General features: G+C 39.8%; 1 protein-coding gene across 2 annotated transcripts; it reads left to right on the forward strand.

The window, feature by feature from the left end:
* Window positions 1-5894: 5894 nt before the first annotated feature.
* Window positions 5895-26788, forward strand: LOC116732252 (solute carrier family 2, facilitated glucose transporter member 4). 2 transcript variants are annotated; one of them, XM_032582296.1, is made up of 11 exons: window positions 5895-6189; window positions 9190-9285; window positions 11510-11670; window positions 20742-20866; window positions 21031-21146; window positions 22191-22353; window positions 22432-22619; window positions 22720-22824; window positions 23669-23770; window positions 23874-24077; window positions 24168-26788. In XM_032582296.1, exons 1-11 carry the CDS (start codon window positions 6157-6159, stop codon window positions 24384-24386), a joined length of 1512 nt encoding a protein of 503 aa, XP_032438187.1. In that variant the 5' UTR covers window positions 5895-6156; the 3' UTR covers window positions 24387-26788. The 2 variants fall into 2 exon arrangements, with proteins under 2 accessions (XP_032438187.1, XP_032438186.1); XM_032582295.1 differs by having other exon boundaries at window positions 5896-6189; window positions 22191-22350; window positions 22429-22619.
* Window positions 26789-26828: the final 40 nt, after the last annotated feature.

Here is a 26828-nt window from a genome sequence, read left to right on the forward strand (position 1 = left end):
TTAAGTTCATTGTAAAATGCAGCAAAGCATGGCTTCCACTACCTGGAACAATGAATATGATATTTAAATAGTGACAATAGAGGATTTATGAGAAACTCAGAACTGTTGGGCTCTTTGCACCTCAGCTTCTGCGTTCGGGGCAAAGCGGCTCAATCTTTTCCGATCTATTGAAAAAGGCTCTTTACACTGGGCGTCTGCAGGGCTTGTCCAAGGTAACAATTAATGATGAACATCGATCCGAAGCCCCGACAATAAGCTGGAGAAAGGTTTTAAGATGTTCGCCTATGTTTTTACCTTGTTTTCAAGTATATTACCTGCGTTTATTGTCGTTAGTGTCAGAGACCAAGTAACGGTCTAGGGTACTATAATGTCCCCTCCAGTTCTCCCCGGTTCCTACGCCTACGGCTCTGACTGTAATCCTGGACCTGTGCTTCTGTCTGCTCTGTCCTCTCAACCCTCAGCCGATCACAGTACAGTCACAACGCTCATACTACTGTTCCTTCCTGTTGAAAGGGAGTTGTTCTCCACCACAGTCGCCCCGTGCTTTAGATGTAGAAATTGTTGGTAAATCAACAATCAGATGGGCTTAATTTATATCCAGTAATCAGTTTATAACAGTGATGAACTAAAATTGTGACTGGATCTTAATCTAAGTATTTTTTGTTCAAATGAATTGAATTGATTTAAACTGAATTTAGACCAAACCAGACAAAAACTGGTTTGGATGAATTTGACCTGGTTGAATTATAAAGTGGACTAAGCTGACAGCAGTGCAGTAAATTCCCTGGTAGATGGCTTTGCTGACTTTATATTTGATAAAAACAAAGTGGACATGAACAGCAGATGGCGTTGCTGTCCAAATCCTCTCTGACTGTGGAATAAACATCCCACTGGACTTCAAGCACGGTCGATTCTGTGCCTCTACACTTTTCCTTTAGGTTCTGGGACCTTAATTCCCAAATTAAAGTCAAAATGTATTTTCATCTATAAAGACAACTGGGCAACTTTATATCCCAAGTATGACGCTCATGATGTTGTCAGATTACTTTACGACTAAGAGTCTTCAGTCAGAGGCTTCATCAAGTTTGCTGTAATGCAGACTGCTACAAGAGATCCTTCCTAACAACCATTTGAAGAACCTTGAATAACATGATATTTAACCATATTTTACTTAATTTTAGGATCAATAATGTATTCTTGAATTCAAATTGAATTTAACTTTGTATGTCTCTTGAGACTCCAGTGGTTGTCTACACCTTCTGAATCTCTCCCAAATTCTTTATTGGGCTTCGTTTCACAATCCTGACAAAATTGTCCTAGACAGTTGTGCACATTGTCCTACCACACTTTCTTTCTTCCACTCAACTTTCCATTAACACGCTTGCATATAGAGCTTTGTGGCGTACCCTTCAACATTTTGTCAAGATAATAAAAATAACGTATTACATAAATCAAATATATAAATGAGTTTACTTTTTCTAACTCAAGTATTCAAATAAAACTTTTAGACAATCTTCTAATTTATTTAAACCCCTCCACATGCTGGCTTGCACGCCGAACCTCCCGGCAACTTGCAGGTGTTGGGGCGCAGAAAAAACTCCGGGGCCCAAAACAGAAAACGGAAGAGGGGGAAGGATAAAGATGTTGGAGAGACGAAGAAAAGCTTTTCAAAGTGGTTGAAAGACAAAAGGTAAGAAATGTCAGTGTATCAACAAGAGAGTTGTAAATATTCAGGTTAGCTTAAGCTAGCCTACAATGATGATGTTCGCATCCACCTCAAAAATATGTAGTTGCGGCCCCTGGTGATGGACTCTGACCTGAACCTCCAGAGCCACATAAAGACAGTTACAAAGTCGGCCTTCTATCACCTGAAGAACATTTCCAGGATTAAAGGACTAATGTCTCAGCCAGATCTAGAGAAACTCATCCATGCGTTCATCTTCAGTCGTATTGATTATTGCAACAGCGTCGTCACAGGTCTGTCCAACAAATCAATCAAACAGCTGCAGCTGATCCAGAATGCTGCTGCTCGCGTTCTCACTAAAACCAGGAAGATAGAGCACATAACACCAGTTTTAAAGTCCCTCCACTGGCTCCCTGTAGCTCAAAGAATAGACTTTAAAATACTGTTGTTAGTTTATAAATCACTGAACGGCTTAGCACCACAATACATTAAAGATCTGCTGTTGTTGTATCAACCTTCCAGACCTCTCAGGTCTTCCAGTTCTGGTCTGCTCTGCATCCCCAGAACCAGAACCAAACGAGGAGAAGCAGCTTTCAGCATCTATGCACCACAAATTTGGAACAAACTTCCAGAAAACTGTAAAACAACTGAAACACTGACTTCTTTTAAATCTCAACTAAAAACCCACCTGTTTAGAATTGTATTTGAAATGTAATCAATTACAAATTTATTGATGGAACTTGACTTAATGCTTTGTTTTGATTATTGATTCTATGTTGCATTGTGTTTCTGTGTTTGTAATGATGTAAAGCACTTTGAAATGTCTTGCTGCTGAAATGTGCTATACAAATAAAATTTGATTGATTGATTGATTGATTGATTGAAAAAAGAAGAAATATCATGTGCAAAAGTTTTAAAATGTTGAAAATATTTCACTCAAGTTACATTTAAAAAATCTAAGTTTCTAACGTAAGCTGTGAAAATGGGTGAAATCAGTGACGTACGTATAAGCGGACATGGTAAGTGTTGTAAGTGTCACCTTACGTACCCTAAGAAACAAGAAGAAAGAACAGATATTAGTCAGACTTTAAACACCTGAAGGCCTCACCAGCTGTTTCACATCACAATCAGGAGATGCACAGCAAAGGAAAATTCCCAACACGAGGAGGGGCTGTAACAAATCCTCTCCAAAAACCAGCCGTGATGTGTTTCAGATCTTTGACCTGTTGGAAAATTTGACTGTGTCCAACATTCAAAATCTGACCCAGTCTGTTTCCCTCAGAAGAAATGGAGTTAGTTACAAGGTCCCTTCTAACAACTGGAAGCGACTGAAAAATCAGTGTCACAGTCCACAATGAGGCCGGTTCGACCGCGATGAGCTCCTGCTCCAACAAGGACTCCTGAAAAGTAGCACCAGCCACACGGATCAACAAATGCAACCACAGTCAAAGGAGACAAAAATGTAGTTATTTCTCCAAAACTCCATTCATGCTTTTGCTTTTAAGGTTTGCTTTTAATGTACAAACCTCCAAGTCAGAATTTTGACAATGTTCAGAAATATCATAACCCATGTTGAAAATAGGCTTTTATTAATAAACTACTTTGACAAACACCCACCATTATGATGAGGGACTTTTCTTCTTAAATTAGCAGCTTGTTTTTTAAACTGTCGGATGATGATAATGACCACAAACACACATCCAAACACTTTGAGAACAAAAACGATCACAACCAATCGACTGGAGCTCAACGTGAGGAGGAGTTCTCCTGAAGCAGAGAGGTTGTCGGTGTGATTCCAGTTTTCTCCCCATCAAATGTCGATGTGGTACTTCAGTCCAAGTTGCCTCCATGAATATCACTGAATTACAATATGTGATTTTGCTAATATAACTGAATGTATTTGGGTTTAGTGTAAAACACTTTGAGTTTTCAGCGTTGCCTCAAAACTCTCTTATAAATTGAGTTCATTAGCATTTACCAGTCAATGCACAATTTTAAATTATTTCTACCTATCCTTGTATGAAGAGCGGTGAAATAGCCAGCTGAAATTATAAAAAAAAACAAAAAACATGCGGTCAGAGTATAACTCGATCACAAACATTCGGACATTTATCTAAAAAAGAGGATAAATGTGGATTTTCGACTGGAGAAAATGCACAATAATTTCCAGCTTGTGAAATTGCTTCCTTTACAGTCATCCCACCTTAAAAAAGAAGGGGTTGAATTAAAACATTACTATGGTATTCATGCATATGGTAAGGAGGAACCTCTACATGGTACTGTGCATGTATTTCTAGCAGTAGGACATAATAATAACGGCAGAATGTCAGCACCTGCTGTCCATCACATGACTCGATGTACTGTACCATAATGTTGAACCGGCTGACCCCAACCATCCACAGAAAACTCTGTCACACACACACATTATATATAGGTCATGACGAGCAGGAACGTTATTTACACGTTTCTGGGCATCACTAGACAGCGGTCACATGGCTCATGTTTATGGTGGTGTGATGTTCTTGGCCGGCTGGCCTCACCAGTTCCTGCCTCCAGTTAAAACGAGCAGAGTGACGGGTTCCAGTGGAAACGTATCCGGTTATCAAAGTCTGTTCTTGTTCTTGGCCGTCTCTGTATGAATTCATATGATCTCCTCTGGAATACTAGCCGGTGTCGTTCTCCTCCCGGCTGCACACATAAGCCTCCAAACTATGCCGGCAGGAGGCTCTTCGCCACACCGCTGATGGTGTAAAGTTTCTCTGCATTTAGTTGGAGTCACACATGACTCGGCTTGGCTTTTAAGTGGAAGGGTGGGTGTCAGGTTGTTTCACAAAAGGGGAAAAGCGAGCGCCAAGGAGACAGCGGTGTGCAGTGAAGAGATGGATTTATGCTGGTGGGGGTGTGTGTCTGCCTGTAAAGACGTTTGGCAAATGTCCTGCACCCATGCGAGCCGTGTGACGCGCACACACCCCTTTACTCCCAAAGTTCTGTCCAACCACACCCTCGCTCCTAATTCAGGTGCCACGGCCCAGATTTAGAGTGCACCTGTTGCCTGCTGGGGGAGGATTGAGCTTTGTTGTACATGACAGACAGGGATCAGCAGTGAAGGGGGCGCTGTAGAGAGGGGTGGGGGGTATGTGACCTCTTTGGCATGCGATCTGAAATAGAAAGAGATTTAAGCCTGTCGGGATGAAAGACAATAGCAGAGACGAGCCCTTTTTCGCTGCAGACGAGAAATGTTGAATCACCCTGAACTATTCTCAGCAGATTTTGGTATTTTTATCTCCGAGAATCAAATTTATGATTAAGTTGTTTAGAAGAGGGACAAAGAACAGTGCTGTCCACCTGTCCTCCCTGAACCAGCTGGTGTTTTTTGATTGTCACTGTTTTTAATGAAAGAAAGAAATGCATAAAATACCGCAGATGCTATTCAATAAAAATAACTTATATTTGAAGCGCCATTAAATACTCAATCCAACAGCAGGTCAGCTGACCTCCTGTACAGTGATTCGCGGTTCACGATGGACGCCGACCTCTCACATTCAGGGGAACAAACTGCATAAAACCAGACTGACGCTGTTCAACAGATATGATTCACTATCAAACACCATCAGATAAACACAGTCTTTATGTAATGATTCATGACATCTATCCTCACAAGACCTCAATGTAGAGACCACCCACTCACATCAGTTCACATTATGTGAACAAGTTTGACTTAAAAGAAGTCATTGTTTTGTTAAGCATGAAAACTTGTGGCAAACATTCATAGGGCAACTCAAAGCAGTGATGACGGGGATGTGAAAGGAAAATAAAACAGAGTTTTAGATTTTTTTAAAAGAAAAATCCAAGAAGTGTTACTTGCATTGAAATTCAGCCAACTTTACTCTGATGTCCTTAAATAAAATAGGACTCCTTAAACCAATTGTGTGTAATTATTCCTCAGAATAAATTCTCCTGTCCTGTGAAGGCAGCAGAGTTTTGCTAAAGAACAGTTCACCTGGAAGTGGCCCCCCAATGAGATTCTGCTCAGGACCTCATGTAACCTTGGGCCGGCTCTGGGTCTCCCCTCCAGCCAATGACAGTTAAGGTCAAGACAGCTTCCAGCTCGACCTCTTTAGAGCAGCGCCCCCTCTCCCTCGACCCTTTATTCCCCCCCACCCTCCAACCTCGGGAACCTCCCCCCGCCCCCTTCCTGCGTTTACGAAAGAGAATGCCCGTTTGCGCACGGCGGTCACTCTATCCGAGCTGGACGGACAACACAAAGTTTGTACGGACGACAGGACAACCTGCGCTCCGGGGCGCAGCAGATTTCTACCCTATTGGGGTTTTCTCCTTTGGATTAAATATATTTGCTCCGTTTATTTTTGTTTTCGCTGCTGATTGCGCGGGTTTGAGTCGGAGCTCGTCTCCATTTGGCACCAGACGCGTCTGTCACCATCTGCAACCGAGTGCCTAAAGCTGTCAAAGTCATGCCGGCCGGGTTTCAACAGCTCGGAGGGGAGGTAAGCTTTATTCTTCTCGCTCTTCTTGCTTTTAAGCGACAAAATTATGGGTGTCCTGCAGGGAAAGTGTTTATTTTTAACCCGGCGAGTGCGCATTTCAACTGGAACATTTTACGCACGTGTATTTCGGATGTGGCCCAATAAAATTCACTCTGAGATATCTTACTGTTCGAGTTTCGTCGACTAAAAAGTGGAAATAAGTCGATACTGCATAATATTTAAAAATGTCTCATCCGATATTTGTCTTTACTTCACTTTGATGGCGACTTTGAATACTCAGTCTGTTCTGAAAGACTTTTCTGTCTTTAAAAGAAAATATCTGACCTTGAAAAGTCAAACATCTGAGTTTATCGATCACAGCTAATCTTTTTTTTAAAAATCTGAGTATAAATTTGGGGAGGAAGTAGTTCTGGAGCAATTTTGGGTCATAAAACAACCAACAGAAGTCAAGTGTAATGTTCTCCAAAGCATCAGCTCCTATAAAAAGACTAAGTCTTAGGGAAAGTTTTTATAGGAATTATTTATAGGACCAGCAGGCAGTTGGTTGACCAGCAGATCAGAGGCACTTTAATATCATTATTATATAACAATAATTATTAATATGATTAGTATTCTGACATTGCACTGGTTCTATTCTGGCCACTGCTACTTAATGAACTACAAGACACTTAGTGGTGCTTGCGGTGATTTTCCACTCACACACGTTCACAAACACACATTCTTCTGTTTTGGTCTCTAAATGCTAAACAGCGCTCATTTAGAGACTCAACACAGCAAGGTCATGACGCTCAGGCTGAATCTGACTCTTTGGTAAATGATTAGGAGAACAGAGTGCAAGAAAAATAGATGATTGAATCTGCAAATGAAACCTGGCCTCACTGCTTCATCAATGTTCTGATGTTTCCTGTCGTGCAAGAATACAATGAGATGCAAATGGTTGCTGAAGTGTCACCAGTGGCCGTTTTGCACTCTTTCTTTCACACCAGATCAAAACGTTACAATTTTTTTTATGAGGTCGTGCTGTTCCGTCATGGCTCCAGAGTTCTCTGTTTAACCAACACTGTCTTCTCAGAGTTTTGGAGAAGACGACGCAAAATGCACGAAAGATTGCTGTGAAGGCGCCGTTTCAGTGTCAGACATCTTAAATCTTTGTGTGTCCGTTAAACTCTTTCCGTGGGTTGCGGACCTCGAGTCCCCAAGGTCATCTCATCTGTCACCGCTCAGACAGGTGCCCGGGGCCTGACGGGAAACCGGAGGGTAGTGAAAGTTCAGGCGCGTGGCCAGTATACTCGTGGGCCACACTGGAGGGATTGTCTCTGGTCAGGATCAAGCTTATTTATAGTTAACGTTAGCTAAGGGTTGAAACTAATCCGAACTGTTTAATTAAAGCTCAGATGTCACCTCGACGCACTGCCACATAACGAACAGACAGAACACGGTTCTATCGTATTGATCAGTCGGTGCGCCGGGTTTGTTTGGCTGTTCAGAACCTGTGAGCCACTTATGTGAAAATCTACCAACTGAGCTGCTGCATTATCCAAAGTTACATCGGTTACTCTTATTTAGCTCTGTGCAGGCCGCGGTTTGGTAAAAGTGTTTTGTTTTTTTCTTTATCTCGACTCTAGGCCTCTAACGATGGCAGATTTTTCTGGACAATAAAGTGTGACAGACGTAATTGCGATAAACGATAATATTGTTGCTTTGAGACCATTTTTAAGTAATGTAGTGGTAATGGCAAAATAATATTGCAAGGACACGTTCTCAAAGATCAGTAAACGTTAAATTCTAAAGAACATTTAACACTGGAACTGGGAGACATGTTAAATATCCAAAATAAAATAATAAAACAACTAATAAAATACATTTTGAAGTCTTGGTAAACAAAAGTGTCCTTCAAAATAAGGGCTGGTTGAGACTAAATCGCCTAACTGAAGACTTTTATCCTCCAGATTTTGGTAGAAAGACAGAAAAAAGAGATAATCGATAAATCATGCCTATAGAAATGATTGTTTTAATTTATCATGCGATTAATTGATTTATTGATTATTGTGACAGGCCTACTCGACTCCCTACATGCTCACACTCAAATGCTGGGGAACACACAATGCAGCCGCTGGATAAGAAATGCAATCTGGGGAAAGTCTGTTATTTTTAACTCATCTATTTATTTTGCTCCATTTCTGCAAAAACTGCTCCTCAACAAGGAGATTGAATAACAGAGAATGAAGCAGCTGTGCAGGTTAAGAGCTAAACTCCTTTTCCCAAAAACATGCACATAATGCGGCATGCTTCAAGACCGATGCTTGATAAAGAAGAAGAAAGTTGCTGAGCATTTGGTCTCAGTTTCTTTTGGACTCTATTCACACACATAAACTGTGTAATGTGCACAGAAGCAGAGGCTGGGCAGCAGACGATAACACCAAGTGGTGCACTCTGGTAAAAGTTGCAATTTTTTCTATGAAACCCCAATAGTGTAAGATTGTACAGTTTAATGGACTTTAACATAGGATGGCAGTGATATGTATTATGGAAAACTACATTAATCAATCAAGCCCTGCTTTATTGGTTCATCCAGTGGATTACAAATATATTTACAATTAGAATTATAAACACACAAAGCATGTGGACTTAAGAGTAAGACAAGGCTGTGTTTTTGCTTCTAACACTGCTAGCAGTACTTGTGCCAAAAATAATTTGCACTGACAACAAAACTTTGCCGTTATGATTCTGATGGTAGAAGCTTGGAGAAGCTCTCAGTGTTTGCTCAATGGAGCAATCTGATCTGATCGTTGTTGAGTCGTCGACATTGTGTCTCACCAGTAATTATGCAGTGAAAAGTTAACTTAAAATATTAGACTAACTTTTTATGCGTTTGTCCATTTTCATTTTTTGTAAGGAAAGAAATTAAGTGGGACGTCTAATTTCCACAACTGATAATGATAGTGTGGTTAAATGAATGTCTTTTTTGTGTTTTTTTTAATTTATTTGTTTGCCCTGCAGACGGTGACGGGAACCCTCGCTCTATCAGTCTTCACTGCTGTTCTGGGATCGCTGACGTTCGGCTACAACATTGGAGTCATCAATGCACCACAGAAGGTAAAAAGAATAAATCCTACTGACCAGAGGTGTTTGAGTAACCAAACATTTAACTAAGTAAGGGTAGGACCATTTCAACTCAATTTTGCTCCAGCAAAAGTAAAAAGTAGCCAAATAATAAGTCAATAAGTTAAAAAAAACCGCTCTGTAAATATTGAGTAACTGATCATAACATCTACTGAGTAAAGTTTATTTATAAAGCGTTTTTATAGACAAAAATCACAAAATGTTGTACAACATAAATCTGAACTAAATCACACAAAGTATAAAAGCAGTGAAGTTACCATGGGCATAGTATCCAGAAATTTCACTCAAGTACAAGTACAGCAATACTTCATAACAATATTACTCAAGTAAAAGTTAAAAGTAAAAGCAGATTTTTTCCAAAATGTTACTCAGGTAAATGTAATTAGTCACTACTGTCTACTTTGGGTATGAATTATCTGCAGTGCACTCAGTTCCTCGGGGATGTTTCATAACACATTGACAAAAGATAATTAAAGTGATAAATGCGACGGTGTGTCTTTAATAGATTATTAATAGATTATATCTACCAGCAGGTGGTTGTTTGGAGTTATTTTAGCGTGAGTTTATAATCCCTCATGTTTCACATTGAAGTGGCCCAAGCAAGAATTAGAACCACAATCAACAGAGTTAAGATGTATATAAAACTTTCTGAAAACTATAGACAATTAAAGGCTTCAAAAATCCCCCAAAACAATCCAAAATATACAGCCAGAGACACAGCAGGATGTTTAGATCAAATCACATTCATGTGTTAGAATGGCCTAGTTAAAACATGAGCCTAAATCCAGTTAATCTATGACAAGACTTGATGTTGACAGATGTTCTCCGCCCACCAACACTTGTTCAAACACGTTTTGGCTGCTAGAAAAATGCTTCGATTGGAAACTTTAACACATTTGTACGAAACATGAGAACGTCATGAGCTCTTCGTTTCTCATTTAACGAACTGAACAGATGTAGTTTCATAGCAGCAGACGTCACGTTTTGGTTGGCAAGCCAGCCCCGTCATCTCGAAACGTCAACTTTCCAGGAGGTTTTGTTGCCGCCGTGATGCCGCTGTGCTTTTCTGCTTATCCTGCAACTTTTCACAGGCTCTCTCTTTACTTACCAATCTTACAAGGTGGCATGTTTGGAGCCACAATATTGCCCATATTTAGGAAACAGAAAGGAGAGAAGTTCACCAGGAAGGTTTTCTGAGTTCATCCAAATAAAATAAAGTAAATAGATCAAGAATCATGTGGAAGGATAACAGTGTTGAAAGTATGGAAATACAGGAAATGGTTTTGGATACATATATATAAAAATACAATTCCATTTCAGTTTATTCTATGATGAGATAAAATGTCTGTAATTTTTAAAAAAAGAAACATAATCTCTAAATTATATTCTCTACACACCAAATGCTGATTTTTCCACCACATTTGGGGCTTTGGCAATGCTTACTGAAAATTTCACCAAGAATAATTTCTGAACATTACCTGAATTGTGTTGTTTTATTAAGGGAAGTTTTTGCTAAGTTGCAGTTGCGGTCCGTAAACAGTTCAGTTGTCTGGAGCATCTAACACATTTTAGATGTTTTTTACACGTCATAAGGTTGTTGTTTTTTTCCTCCTACCATCACAAACATAAACATAAAGGTGGTGTTTGTCAAAATCTACTGGGACGTTAACTGGAGCAAAAATTCAATAAATTCAACTCTGTTTTATTTTTATAGTTCCACTCACAACAAATGTCATCTTGAAGAACTTTACAAAAAAATCATTTTAATTCGATCACACAATCATTCCAATTGATCCTGGTTATCAAATAGTGCAGTAAGCTCAAGTAATGATTCAAAGTATTTTTAAAAAGTTTCTATCTGAGAAAACCCAGCAGATTGAATCCAGTCTGTGTCGAACTTTGGATAGGTGAGACTAAAATTAAGCTTTTAGGTGACAAAAACTCCAGTTATTGAAAAGCATCTAATGCCTGTTGTTGAGTAAAAGGGAAAAACTGTTTCTTCCAAAATCCCTGGGAACCTTGTCAGAGCAGATTATACCTTGGTTTGTGGTCTTTGACAAAGTTTATTGATCCAAACGCCTGCAGGAACCTGAAGTGGTTTGATGGTTTGTCTTCACTGGGTCATTTAGAAAAAATAATTATCCAAAGAACAAAGATCTCTCAGTGTATTAATGTTATCTCTGAACGTCCTCTGCAGATCATTGAGGGTGACTACAACGCGACGTGGATTCATCGGTACGGAGAACCAATCCCCTCAGGGACCCTCACCTCCCTCTGGTCGCTGTCTGTGGCCATCTTCTCCATCGGGGGCATGCTCTCCTCCTTCTGCGTGGGCTTCATCTCAGAGTGGCTGGGCAGGTACGAAAACACAAGACACAGGAAGTGGACATGTTCTCCTCCCTGAATGGTTCACGACTCCAAGATTTAGAAATACGGCAAGTTGGGATGCAGCAGAAACTTCTTAATTGGGTTTATGTTTTAGGTGTGATGTCATTTTCTAGACTGGAAGACGGTTGGTTTTCAAGCAAAGTGAGGGATCTTTTCTTACCATTAAAGGGGCAGTGTTATGTAAAATTGACCTTTTCGAGCTTCATCAAAAACATACAGGAAATGTTGCTTTGATTCTTTCATGCATATTTGGAAAGTCCTTCAATCTCCTGTGGAAACTATCCAGCTGTCCAAAACGCCTGGGTGGACCTAGCCCCGCCTTCAAAGCACAGCTCCTCCTCCTCAGAGTCTCAGTTTCCGAGCCAATCTTCTTCCTCACAGAACAGATCTCCTCCTTCAGACTAGCCAGCAGCAGTTAGCAAACACCAGGTGGAACTGTGCTACTACTTACTAACAAAAAACGTTGTTAAAGGGGGAGGAGCCATGTTATGATGACTTCCTGAAGGCGGTGTGTCAGAAACAGCAAGAATTTCTTTAAGCACAGAGGCCCAATTTCAAGGCACTAAATTAGGAAATAAAATGTATTTTAAGTCATATTTGATATACAGTACAGACCAAAAGTTTGGACACACAGTTGTGTCCAAACCTTTGGTCTGTACTGTATATAGCATTTTTATAACAATTGAAGCTAGCATAGTTACTAGATTATGCTATAAAATGCCACTATGTCCCTGGAAAACACAAACGCTACCCTTTGAAAGACAACATGGAGTCTAAGTTCCTGATTTATCCTGCATTTAAAACATGTGGCGCTATTTAAGGATTTTTACACACAAGAGTGTCAATTAATGTTAACTGACATTATCTGTAGCTATACACTATACATACTGCGCTGCAGTGTTTTTCTCCTGGTGGGATTCAGCTGAGGCTCTGTCCACGATGTGTGCCGTCCTAGTTTCCCTCTGTAACCTAAACCACGATGGGTGAATCGGGGGGTGGGCATGACAGAGCTGGGAGTCCAGGGTCAGGCAGCAGGCGGGAGTCTCAGCATGTCTTCCTCGAAACACAGCTGCCTCTGGTGTTGGTGGTAAAGCTGCTGTGACCTCTGAGGTCAAAGAGCAGACGCAGATCAACTCTCATTGGACCACAGATGATGTTTTTGTACAGGGAGGAGAGAAGATTTATACTTTTCCTTCCTATAAGATGGAGTAATTAAAAGTAGTTTTGCTGTACTCTTCTAAAACATCCACACTCGGCTGCTTGACGATGGAATGACGTCATGAAAAAATCAAATCCTGCAAAGTTTGTTCATGGCAGAAATAAGAAAATCTCAGCAGCTGAAATGAGCTTCTTCTGTCATGGGCTACCAACATGAGAGTCTGGGTTTCTCATGTTAAAACCAACATGTCCTTCCTCACCGCTCTTCATCTGACTGCTTTTATCTGAAACAGAAAGGTGGCGACGTTTCCCACTGCTGCTAAAATAATACAACAGGTTACAGATCTGATTATGTTTAGTTTGTGTTTTTGTTAACAGAGATTTAGGCCACACATTGATAGTAGTAAATGTTTGTTACCGTGGTTACGGCATAGTCACTCAGGTCAGCCTTAGAGATAGGATGAGTCCCATCATCAGGGATGAAGATGGATGGATGGATGGATGGATGGATGGATGGATGGATGGATGGATGAACACGGCTAAATAATTGGAGCACATAAACTTTATATTATTTACGGTATATAAACTATATAATATGTATAAAATCTAGAAAAATATCAATAGTAAGCAAGTTTCTCTATGGTTTTTGTTTAATTTACCCTCCCACCAGTGGGTACGTCTGGTTTAGAAAGTCACAGTTCTCTTAAAATTGTCTGCTGTCTCCCTGATGTTGTAGCTAACAATGACTTTAAATTTCATGTCAATATTTCAGATTGAATAAGAACCAAATCACTCAAAGTCACTTAATTGACACTGATCTAAAATAAGTCTTAGCAATGCAATTTAATCAACTCAGTTAATCTAAAAAGCACAGACCAATAAAAATATTATCTAAAAAGATATATATATATATATATATATATATATATATATATATATATATATATATATATATATATATATATATATATATGCAGGGGCGCAACTACATATTTTTGAGGTGGATGCGAACATCATCATTGTAGGCTAGCTTAAGCTAACCTGAATATTTACAACTCTCTTGTTGATACACTGACATTTCTTACCTTCTGTCTTTCAACCACTTTGAAAAGCTTTTCTTCGTCTCTCCAACATCTTTATCCTTCCCTCTCTTCCGTTTTCTGTTTTGGGCCCCAGAGTTTTTTCTGCGCCCCAACACCTGCAAGTTGCCGGGAGGTTCGGCGTGCAAGCCAGCATGTGGAGGGGTTTAAATAAATTAGAAGATTGTCTAAAAGTTTTATTTGAATACTTGAGTTAGAAAAAGTAAACTCATTTATATATTTGATTTATGTAATACGTTATTTTTATTATCTTGACAAAATGTTGAAGGGTACGCCACAAAGCTCTATATGCAAGCGTGTTAATGGAAAGTTGAGTGGAAGAAAGAAAGTGTGGTAGGACAATGTGCACAACTGTCTAGGACAATTTTGTCAGGATTGTGAAACGAAGCCCAATAAAGAATTTGGGAGAGATTCAGAAGGTGTAGACAACCACTGGAGTCTCAAGAGACATACAAAGTTAAATTCAATTTGAATTCAAGAATACATTATTGATCCTAAAATTAAGTAAAATATGGTTAAATATCATGTTATTCAAGGTTCTTCAAATGGTTGTTAGGAAGGATCTCTTGTAGCAGTCTGCATTACAGCAAACTTGATGAAGCCTCTGACTGAAGACTCTTAGTCGTAAAGTAATCTGACAACATCATGAGCGTCATACTTGGGATATAAAGTTGCCCAGTTGCCTTTATAGATGAAAATACATTTTGACTTTAATTTGGGAATTAAGGTCCCAGAACCTAAAGGAAAAGTGTAGAGGCACAGAATCGACCGTGCTTGAAGTCCAGTGGGATGTTTATTCCACAGTCAGAGAGGATTTGGACAGCAACGCCATCTGCTGTTCATGTCCACTTTGTTTTTATCAAATATAAAGTCAGCAAAGCCATCTACCAGGGAATTTACTGCACTGCTGTCAGCTTAGTCCACTTTATAATTCAACCAGGTCAAATTCATCCAAACCAGTTTTTGTCTGGTTTGGTCTAAATTCAGTTTAAATCAATTCAATTCATTTGAACAAAAAATACTTAGATTCAGATCCAGTCACAATTTTAGTTCATCACTGTTACAAACTGATTACTGGATATAAATTAAGCCCATCTGATTATTGATTAACCAACAATTTCTACATCTAAAGCACGGGGCGACTGTGGTGGAGAACAACTCCCTTTCAACAGGAAGGAACAGCAGTATGAGCGTTGTGACTGTACTGTGATCGGCTGAGGGTTGAGAGGACAGAGCAGACAGAAGCACAGGTCCAGGATTACAGTCAGAGCCGTAGGCGTAGGAACCGGGGAGAACTGGAGGGGACATTATAGTACCCTAGACCGTTACTTGGTCTCTGACACTAACGACAATAAACGCAGGTAATATACTTGAAAACAAGGTAAAAACATAGGCGAACATCTTAAAACCTTTCTCCAGCTTATTGTCGGGGCTTCAGATCGATGTTCATCATTAATTGTTACCTTGGACAAGCCCTGCAAACGCCCAGTGTAAAGAGCCTTTTTCAATAGATCGGAAAAGATTGAGCCGCTTTGCCCCGAACGCAGAAGCTGAGGTGCAAAGAGCCCAACAGTTCAGAGTTTCTCATAAATCCTTTATTGTCACTATTTAAATATCATATTCATTGTTCCAGGTAGGGGAAGCCATGCTTTGCTGCATTTTACAATGAACTTAAGTTTTATATCCAGACTATCAAAGACAGAAAATAGCTATTAAAACAATTGAACTCTGTACTGCTTTGAATGAACAGTTGGGAACCGAAGCCCCGTAGCTTTTTCTTCATCTTGAATATATTTATCTGTATTTGTTTTTTTTCTGGAGGCAGAACAAATGTTTCACTCTGTTGTTGTACAGTGTGTCTGTGATTAAAGTTTTTTAAAAAAAACATCCCCCCTCCCCCACACCCAACAGACTTCTTGTGGCTTTGATGTCACAGTGATGTCACTCATCCTGTCTATGACATCACTGGCGGCTGCCTTTGTATTGCCAGATTCCACAGAGAAATTCATTTGCAGTTTGAACCAGAGAGCAAAGATGGAAGACGATAATTTTTTGTTGACAAAAATAAACAATTTACAGAAGAACCGCAGCAAGCTGCAGGAGGAGAACCAAGAGCTTCAGAAAACCGTAGAAAGTCTGAAGATTAAACTAGAGCGACTAAACAGAACGGACAAGACACACAACTGGCATGAGGAAAATAGCTTACTTTTAAAATCAAATGCATTTTTCAAAAAACAAATCAGAAAAATTCATCTGGACCTGGAGGAAAAAAATGCAAGTATACACCAGCTAAGATGTGATAATGAAGCCAAATTAAGACTAAAACATAAACTGGAAGAGGACCAGAAAAAACAGAGAAACACTGCAGCAGACAAATTAAGAGCAAAAACAGAAGAACTCGAGTGGCTAGAGAGAGAAAATGAAGAGTTAAATAAAGAGATTGTATCTCTGAAGATTAAAAATGACAGGATCAAATCCAGGGTGGCAGAAAAAAGCAAAGATGTCCAGCAAAGGGAAGAACCAGTCAGGGAAAATATCCAGGAAGAGGAACTATCATCATGTCAGAAAGTAGGGAGAATTTTTATGCATTTGTACGGTTCAAGTACGTTGGCGTATTGGGTGCCACCCTGGATTTTTTTTTAACAGAAATGGATATTTTGGGTTGCTGGAAACAGGATGTTTGTGGGATAGTGATGCGTTTAAATTAATTACAAATATAAATACTCTTGTTTGCTTTTGGAATTTGTGCCTAGTGAGAGATGCTTGCAGGAAGACATCTAAACGGGTCAAACTGGAAGCTGACACCAGATGGTCTGCAGCAAAAGTGATGACTGACGGATGATTAAGGGTCGAAGTTTATGAACCAGAAACAGAGGAACTGTACATGAGACAGGGATGCACAAGACACCTCCTTGTTCTGTGGGTTCATCAGTTCCTGCATCGTTTCTACAGAAGGAAATAAACAAGAACTCTGAATTTTGCATTCTACATTACGGCAGCTTGCAGGTGCAACACACCTGTGACTCAAGAGAACAGAAGAAGCAGCTGCTATGTGATTAACTCAAGATAACCAAATCCAGGGGTCTCAAACTCCAGGCCTCGAGGGCCGCAGTCCTGCAGTTTTTAGATGTGCCACAGGTACAAAACACTGGATTGAAATGACTTAATGACCTCCTCCTTGTGTAGATCAGTTTTCCAGAGCCTTAATGACCTAATTATTCTGTTCAGGTGTGGTGCAGCAGAGGCACATCTAAAAGTTGCAGGACTGCGGCCCTCGAGAACTGGAGTTTGAGACCCCTGAATAGGCTCTGTAACTAGGACCGCCCTAAGGAAATAAAAAGAAATTCTCTGGGAGGAGCTGTTTTAGAGCGGGTAGATTGTAACTAAAGCACGCTGCTGTCCGTTCTCCTTGCAAGTAAATCTAAAACTCACTTGTCTCTCTCTTCTTTTTCAGTTTGAGAATGCTTAGGTAGATGAACCTGACATTAATTTGGTCCTTCGAAGCCGGATCCCAAGATCCTGAAGGATTCCAGCGGGTGAAACCGAATCCAGAAGGACCGTGCGCACGGCTAAACTCTTCAGAATGAGTTTAGATCTTTTTCCGGGACTGGTATTTGGTTTACCAGCTGGAATCTGACGCTTGACGGGACTCCGTGGAAGGGGAGAGACAACTGAGAGTAAATTGTCTTTTAAAAGAAAAGCGTGAATGAGTTGATGGCGTTCGCGTTAAAAGAAATCCTGTGTAAGAAACGCTGTGAATCCTGGGCTCTAACAGCGGAAACCAAACGGCTTTAACTTTATGCTGTTGTGGTGATAATTGGATGGCGGAGTCCAGCGAGCAGCCGCTTAAATCCGTCTTAAAAGTTTCATTCCGTAAAAAAAAAGGGCGGCGGAGTCCTGCGTGAAGACGCTTCAGCTCCGGAACTGAAGTGTGATTGGAGGTATAAACACCTTTAGGTATTTTATCTCATTTAAAGTAGCGGGTTTGGAAGGAGCAAACCAATTGAGGATGCAGAGGCAAGAATCCTCCACTCGTAAGAGTCCAAGAAAGGATTACCACAATTGGTATTTTTAATTGTTACCCACTATAAAAAAAGAAACCAGTTTTTAGAACAGCCTAGGTGTTGACAAACTGGTCTAAATTGTTTAAAATGGGTAGAAATAGCAGGAAGTGGAGAGAAGTGTTTCAATATGTGTTCGTTTAATTTCTTTTATAAATGAATTCATTTAAATTGTCCGGAATGGTAGCAAAATAACTGCAGTACTGGAGAATACACAGCAGATGGCGGCATAGCAACCATTGAACGAATTACTGCTTTATATTTCAACAGTAAATGTAAATCAAAAGATTAACAGCAGTGAAAATATTGGGAGTGTGTTGAAGGGCAGGACCCTGATAAAATAGAAAATATCTGAATAAATGGATCGTAAAGTACAGGTTAAAAGGTTAATTAAATACTAAAATAGAACTAGAACTATAGGATAAAATTAAAAACTAAAGAAAGAGCCAAGAAATTAAGGAAACAGAAGATTGTGATAACAGTGTGTTGGCAAATAAATAGATGACTAAATGAAACACTAACTAAATAAATATATACAGGAATAAGTAGATGAATATAATAAATAAAAAAATATCTGAAAACTGGAACAAAAGTCATAAAGGAAAACAAGTAACAGACAGGAATGTGAAACACAAGAAAGGGGAATATGAAAGTTTTTTTAAGAAGGAAAAGGATGAGGAAACTTTAAACAGTTAAAGTTTCATAGAAAGAAAAATAATGATGAAAACTACTAGCTCATGGTTTGCAGGAATTAATAAACTCAGTAGTAGGTTTGGTAAGTAGGCATATGTGGTGATTTAGAAATAAGGAGAAAGGCAAGGAGCAAGTGAGTCAAAGTAAGAGAATGGAAAGATGATTTGAACAAATATCAAATTAAAATGATCGTTGTGTTCAAGGTTGCTCTCATAGCAGTTTGGAAAAATGTAATAACTGGAAATAGAAAATAGATCTTATAGAGAAACAGCTAAAATGCTTTGCATGGTCCAAAGGATGTTTATAAAAATCTGAGTAATAATTATGTAGAATTATAAGAATTAAAATATTAGATAAGAATGTTAATTATTCTTTGCGCAGATTTAAAAAAAAACAAGCTGCAGCTGATTCTGGACATCTTAACATTCTTTTAATAATGAACAAAACTTTATTAAGATAGAGAAATACTAAATCTACAGGACTTACTTTTAATTGATTCAGTGAAACTAAAACTAACTCTCTTATTAAATAGTAATTGATCAAACAGAGGAACACACAGCCTTCATGGATTTCAAATGCACCATTAGCTCTGCTCTTGAAACCTTTATTTTTATTGCCAATATAAAACAAAAACAAATGTTTGCAGTCCAGTTTAAAGAATCCAAAACAGATTACAGTTTCTCTGGCTACAAGATCAATGTACCAATGGGCTCTTTGCACCTGCTGCGCTGACGTCACGTGCTCATTCATCCGACACATTATCAGAGTCAAACTGTGTTTGCTGCAGCCAGGGCCGCAACTACATATTTTTGAGGTGGATGCGAACATCATCATTGTAGGCTAGCTTAAGCTAACCTGAATATTTACAACTCTCTTGTTGATACACGGACATTTCTTACCTTCTGTCTTTCAACCACTTTGAAAAGCTTTTCTTCGTCTCTCCAACATCTTTATCCTTCCCCCTCTTCCGTTTTCTGTTTTGGGCCCCGGAGTTTTTTCTGCGCCCCATCTTTAGCTCCCTGTTGTTGAGGCATTACTACAAATTTAAAAGAAAACAAAACGCGCCTCAGCCGCTGCCCAAGCTGCCTGTATGGGAGGGGGGCGCCTAATCAGTGCTGTTCCTCTGTTATTGATCATTTCATACACAAACAGCTGTTAAGTACATAAAATGCTGACTATATAAAAAAAATTCCCCACATCGTTTTTGCGCCCCCTCTAGTGCAGCGCCCCTATGCGTTGCATACACTGCATAGCCACCTTTTGCGCCACTGTATATATGGCATTTATAGTGAAACATACAGCGTCCGTGTCAGCTTAGATGTAATTCAGATGTACTCAATTTTATCCAGTAAAATCCTGACATCTTGTCAAATAACATGAAGTTCAATTTAATCAGAATATATTAAAGCAAAATGAAATTCAGTTGATAAATTAGCACTTACTGATATATTTAAAAAATATCTGTCTAGGAAGCCAAACTGATTGCATCAAAAATAATAAATTAATGTAATAAACTTTTTGAATAAGCAAATGTATCTCTTCTTTTCAGTGTATCAGCCATTAAGGAACATGACTGAACATTTAAAAGTAAAGTTCTTATTAAAATTGTATCATTTTAACTATTCTAGGGGATTTTCATTCTCACAGTAATCTATTCTTCCTGTTGATGACTAAAAATCACACTGAGCAGTCAATAAATTATGATGATTAACATTTTCTGTGAATTTTTTATTTGTTAGAAATACGTATTCACATATATTTGCATTACATTGTCCCTTTAGCAGGTCGCATCACAAATACAGATTTACGGCTCCAAGACTCTGTTTTTGTGGGACACTGCCCTCTAGAGGCCAAATTTAATCTGGTGTCATGTTCACAGTTCTGGGAACAAAGCAGAACCCGTTCCAGTATCACGGGACTGAATCAAACACCCGTCTCCTTTACCTGCTCATGTGACCCGTCAGTCGTCTCGGATGGGATCAAACTGCGTTCTGGACACCATGATGTCAGGTTTTTATGTTTCTTACAGGAGGAAAGCGATGCTCGCCAACAATTTGTTCGCCTTCGCTGCTGGGAGTCTGATGGGAATGTCTAAGGTCTGTCGCTCCTTTGAAATGATGATTCTGGGACGCTTCATCATTGGGGCCTACTGTGGTAAGATAAAGTTCTGTTTCTATCTTTCCTTTCTTTGTTTTCATTCATGCAAACAGCATTTTAAAAAACCCCTCGAGTTCTCCAGCTTGCTCTTGTTTAATTTGTCGCTCCTTTTTGAAATGCCAACCTTCTGCCTTTCTTTTCATCTCTTCCTCTTTGCGCAGGACTTGCATCTGGTTTGACGCCCATGTATGTGGGGGAGATAGCTCCCACCAGTCTCCGAGGTGCACTCGGCACGTTGCACCAGCTGGCCATAGTCACTGGGATTCTTATAGCTCAGGTGTGACTGCGTGTTATTGGCCCCCTGGGGAAAGATGTGAATAAAAGCATTGTCAAACTTTACAAAGATGCAACTCTTTGCTGCAGTTTTTCCATCTTTGAGCTTTAAAGTTCTGGTTTTACGACTCTCACCTCCTCTCTGTGCAAGCTTTCAGGAAGAAACAGGAGCAAGAGACAAAACATAACATGTGGTGCAGAAGAAATATTGAAAACTGCGTTTAAACTCAAACCAACAACTGATAGAAAGTTTGGCACATTTATTCACATTTATACCCTGTGCATAAATCTGGCTGGCATTTAGCTTTCCATCAGGCATTCACTCTCTCTGATGTCAAAGTCAAAAAGGCTTTCTGTTTTTTCATTTGGCAGGATCGTTCTGCTCCATTAGATGCATTGAGCAATCAATTATATTTTTTACATGTAAATGAGCCTAAGGAGGTTCACTAAAATTACTGGTTATCCATGAAAACTCAGACTGGTCCTCACCCTAAACTGGGACTAATACTGATCTCCTGCTCTGGTTCCTTCTTTTTTGCGTTTTGAAAATAAATGTTTTAATTTTTTGAACTTTCACCACAGTTTCAAGACTTTTATGTTGTAGGCCAACACATACTGTATATGTGCCATACTTTAAGGCGGGTTCTCTAGTCTTTCCAATTCGATTAGTAGTTCAGAGATATTTGTCTATTTGTGCCTTACTTTTAACACCAAGGCAACAAACAAACCCATAAATTACCAGGAAAAAAGTATAGTTAGAAATATAGGAATGAATGAGAATTTACAAGTTTTTTTTATTTGATTTTACTCTGTCTCTAATTTACTCAAATTAAAGATTTGTTTAGTTTGAGACCAGTTTGGTTTAACTTTATTCTCTAGGTAATAGTGGACAGTCTTGTATTGCTGTAGTAAATTTCTCTTTCCAACACAGTGACTCTCTTCCCCCTATTTCTCCCACATTGCTTTTAGATCAACAAGTTCAAAGTAGATGTGTGTTTTAGATTGTACAGGCATCACTAATAGCGGCATTCTTGTTCTATTTAATAAGATCCTGGGTCTGGAGATGTTGCTGGGCAGTGAGGACCTTTGGCCCGTTCTGCTGGGCCTGACCGTGGTACCGACTGTAATGCAGATGGGTCTGCTGCCCTTCTGCCCAGAGAGCCCTCGCTTCCTCTACATCATTCGGAGTCAGGAGCACCACGCCAAGAGTGGTGAGTCCCACATTTTGTTCTTGAAACGCCTCTTTGCCACTTGATTGTCTGAACTCCTTCCATTTGTCCTCTGAGCAGGTTTGAGGAGGTTAACAGGCCGGCAGGAGGTGGGTGACATGCTAGCAGAGATGAAGGAGGAGAAGAGGAGGATGGACATGGAGAGGAAAGTCTCCATCCTAGAGCTCTTCCGCTCCCCTCTTTACCGCCAGCCCATCGTCATCTCCATCCTGCTGCAGCTCTCCCAGCAGCTCTCTGGAGTCAATGCAGTGAGTCTGATTCTACTCAGTGATGGCAGAGCATGAATTAAGTCTCAAAACTTCACCCAGGTCTTAGTGGTAACTCAGACGTGTTTAATCCCGCCTCCAGATTTTCTACTACTCCACCAGTATCTTCATGAAGGCAGGAGTCCAGAGTCCGGTCTATGCCACAGTAGGAGCCGGAGTTGTAAACTGTGCCTTCACTGTGGTCTCGGTGAGATGTGTGTGTCCTGGCTCGCTGGCAGCCTCACAGTAAAATTTAGTTTGAAGTATTTGAGAGACTTTATACAGCCTTGCTTTGAACCACATTAAGTCAATAAGTGTGTCTCTTTTCGTGTTTAACTCTGTTATCAAAGAGTAAATAAGATAAGAGGAGGCTGGTCAATCGTTTTCATGTTGAGTCATTTTTCCGGCTGAGTTGTCATTATAAAAAAGCAGAAATATAATATTTCACATGTTAAACCATTGGTGGTGGCAAATGTCCACCAAACTGGTATAAGAAATAAGTTTGAGCTCTGAAAAGCAAGAGCCTGGCAATACTACCCCACAGTACAGACCCTCCACCTGTCAGAAAATACAGTTTCCTCATTCACAGCTTCTTGCATACCTCTGCTCCCTCAGACTTTCTTATTAAACACCTGATAAGAAAATTGTCTTGCTTTGATTCTTATATTGTAAGACTGTCCACACTGAAGAGTGTTGTGGTTAATGTGACCCGGTAGTGTCAGTGTGCTCACACTGCAAAAATACTAAACTTCAGCTAGCATTTGGTCTAGTTCAGACATGAACTAGACCAAATGCTAGTTGTTAGACTGATTTTTAATATTCAGTCAAACTAAAAATCAGTCTATTCTGGTCAGCTTTTATCGGTTCCTAATTGATAAAAGCTAGGAAGTTGAGTTTGCAAACATGCTAGCAACGTTAGCTTAACCTCATAAGTCTCAAATTTTTTGTAAAATAAAAACAACATCAATAAGGAACTGACAGAATAAATTTTGTATATTTCCTCAGAAATTAATAAAAGTTAAACGTTTTCATTGTCTTCCTGAAATAAACAGCTGTTCCTTGTGGAGAGGATGGGTCGGAGGACACTTCACATGTTGGGTTTGGCAGGAATGTGCATTTCTGCCATTATCATGACCATAGCTCTGGCTTTACTGGTAAGTAACTCTAACATTCAGGTTGAATTGTTACTTGTTTTTTATCTACCAGTGTCACCAAGCCCAATAAACCGCTGACTGCATCGTTTCCTCCACCTGACAGGACAGCATCCCTTGGATGAGCTACATTAGCATGCTAGCTATCTTTGGCTTTGTGGCCTTCTTCGAGGTGGGTCCAGGTCCCATTCCTTGGTTCTTTGTAGCTGAGCTGTTCTCTCAAGGCCCGAGGCCAGCTGCCATGGCTGTGGCGGGCTTCTCCAACTGGACCGCCAACTTCATCATCGGCATGGGCTTCCAATACGTTGCAGTGAGTCCCACCAGCGTTCCAAAATAAGGGGCCTTGCAAATGTTTTTTTCCCACTATATTCACCAATAACTCCTAAATCTGCCTCCCCAGGATCTCTGTGGGCCATACGTATTCCTGATTTTCGCAGTGCTGCTCCTCTTTTTCCTCATCTTCACGTTCTTTCGGGTGCCAGAGACCCGGGGAAAGACATTCGACCAGATCGCAGCCAACTTTAATCAGCACTCGGCGGCCAGCATGATGGATATGGACATGGAGCTGAACAAGCCCAGCACGGAGCTGGACTACCTGGGGGATGAAAGCATCAACTGAAGAGTCCAAACAAAAAAAAAACAAACTGAGTACAATTTAAGGTGAAGTTTGTGTACGGACCCTACTCCAAAATTTTATTTTCTGAAATATTTTGAGATCTGTAGTCATATTGATTTAGCTTGTGGTGCCAAAGCACAGTGTTAAGATGAGTGTGTGACAGTATGGACATTTTTGGAGCCGTCGTTTGCTGGTACCACAGCAGTTTGCCAACTCGTGGTTCTGATCGTTGCTCTGACAACTCAAAAGCCTTTGAGTTAGAGACTGACTGATGAAGAAAAAAACAGGCATTGACTGCCGGTGTGAGATGATTTCACTCTGTGCTGATGAACTCAGACGCAGCATTGAACGATGGGGAAATTTTGGAATTCCTGCACTTTATAAAGAAAGACTTTGGCGAACGGAGGTACTGTAGGACGGTGGTGTCTAACTTCAGTTCTGAAAGACCAAATCAGATGTAAATGGTTGAGCTACCTTCTCAACATCATGTTCTGCAAATGCTTGGTAATGGACAATTAATTTGCTTTGCGCTGTGTTCAACCAAGTGAACATCCAAGACCTGTAGGACATTTGGGTGTTGGGGACTGAAAACAGACATCACTGACGTAGGAAGTTGACGTAACTTGATAGTTTTCACTTAAGATGGGAACACGTTAGAGTAAGGCTGATTTGGGTTCCTCGTACAGATCTTGGAAATACTCTATGGCAGAAAAAAGTAAGTTTCTTAACTAGTTTGCTTTACCATCCAATTTTAAAGGGGCAGCATTATGTATTTTCTTGGTACATAGTCTCATTTTAGAGCACAATCAAATAATCTTTCCCTCAGCTGTAAAAATGCTAGATATCAAAAATGACTTAAAGGAAATTTGTCTACAAAATTTTATGCATTGAAATTGGGCCTCTGTGTCTTTAAGAATCTCCCGCGCTTTCCCACACTCTTTCCGCCCGCCATCACAACATTCCTCTTTCAAGCCTTTAAAAACATTTTTACCAGCTTTTCACTGACAAGTCGTTTGTATGATGAGTTCAGCAGATGCACAGCTCCACCCGGAGTTTGCTACTTGCTGCTGCCGCTAGTCCGAAGGAGCTGAGTGGGGAAGGGAGCTCGATGAGGTGGAAGCTTGGCTATTTCCAAGCAGGAAGAAGCTGCTTGGAAATAGGCGGCGCTTTGTCAGAGCAAGCATTACGGCGCCCCGATGGTTGCTACTGGAGATTCAAAGATTTCTCATGAAAGATTTAAAGAAGCACACCATGCATGATTTTGAAGAGGGAATAACATGATATAAATCTAAAAAAATCTCAAAATTTTGCGTAAGACTGCCTCTTTAAATTGGTGAAAGCACTAAAAATTGAGCAACAAAAAGAGTCCCCATGTTTATTAGCCTTTTCCCCATATTTTTATTAGAACGTCAGATATTTGGGAAGTTTTAACTTTGATTCAGCTGATATTTGAAAGCAGCTGAGCCGTGTTTGTAGGGAAACATTGTTATACTGTCGATATTACAATTTACAAAAGATAAAAAGATAAACTTTTTCCTTCACAGCATCCTGCTGACGAAGATTGGCTCAATAAGCTACACGTGTTCAAAACTGCGCACCAATTTTATTGGCATGCAGAGCAGTTTTTGCATTAAAGCCACGTCGATCAGATTTACTGCAAAGCTCTAATCTGTTCCTCAAAACATTGCTGAAACTGACTTCCCATCTGAGCAAAGCATAGATGAATCCGAGTTAGCTCAGGTCAACCCTAAAAAAAAAAAAATCTCAGCTTTGTCAAAGAACAAGCTTATAGATTGAATTTTTGTATCTATATAAAAATTCCCTTAAATAGCTCTAGTGCTTTTGGCTTTTTAGACTCCAGCTTCTTAGAGACCAAACTAGCAAAATGGCCCTTTGAGTCTGTTCAGCTAGCAAGTGAAAAACCAAAATCTTGATGGGCTTAAGGGTTAAAAATACCCCAAATTAGATATAAAAGTCAGTAAACCCTTTACTAAATGGAATAGGTTTAGAAAAACAAACATTTCACCCCAAAACTTCCACACTGTAGGAATCCTATATAAGTCAATTCTTTACACGTGTTCCCTTCTTAAGTTTTAATGTTTTCCAGAGATTTCTGAAAACATTTGTGGTACTTCTTGTGTACATAGCATTTGTGTCATGGTATGTGGGTCTAAAGTTTCTACTCTGTATGCACTCCAGCTGGTGTATGGTTTCTGTGGATGCTCAGTGAGGTTAGAGATTAGGATTTACTTTGTAGTTTATGTACAGTCTTTGCATCCATGCGTGTGTTCTGTTATGTAGTGCTAATTTCTGAATATTTGTATTGAGATTTTTTTTTTTTTTTCCATTGGACCTGTAATTTGATGCTGTGGTTATACAAGTGCTGTAAATAACTGCACAAAGGCCTCTTCATTTCCATACTATTATTCTATTCTAGTGAGACAA

This window comes from Xiphophorus hellerii, chromosome 14 (genome assembly GCF_003331165.1).
Source record: "Xiphophorus hellerii strain 12219 chromosome 14, Xiphophorus_hellerii-4.1, whole genome shotgun sequence".
Classification (NCBI taxonomy): domain Eukaryota; kingdom Metazoa; phylum Chordata; class Actinopteri; order Cyprinodontiformes; family Poeciliidae; genus Xiphophorus; species Xiphophorus hellerii.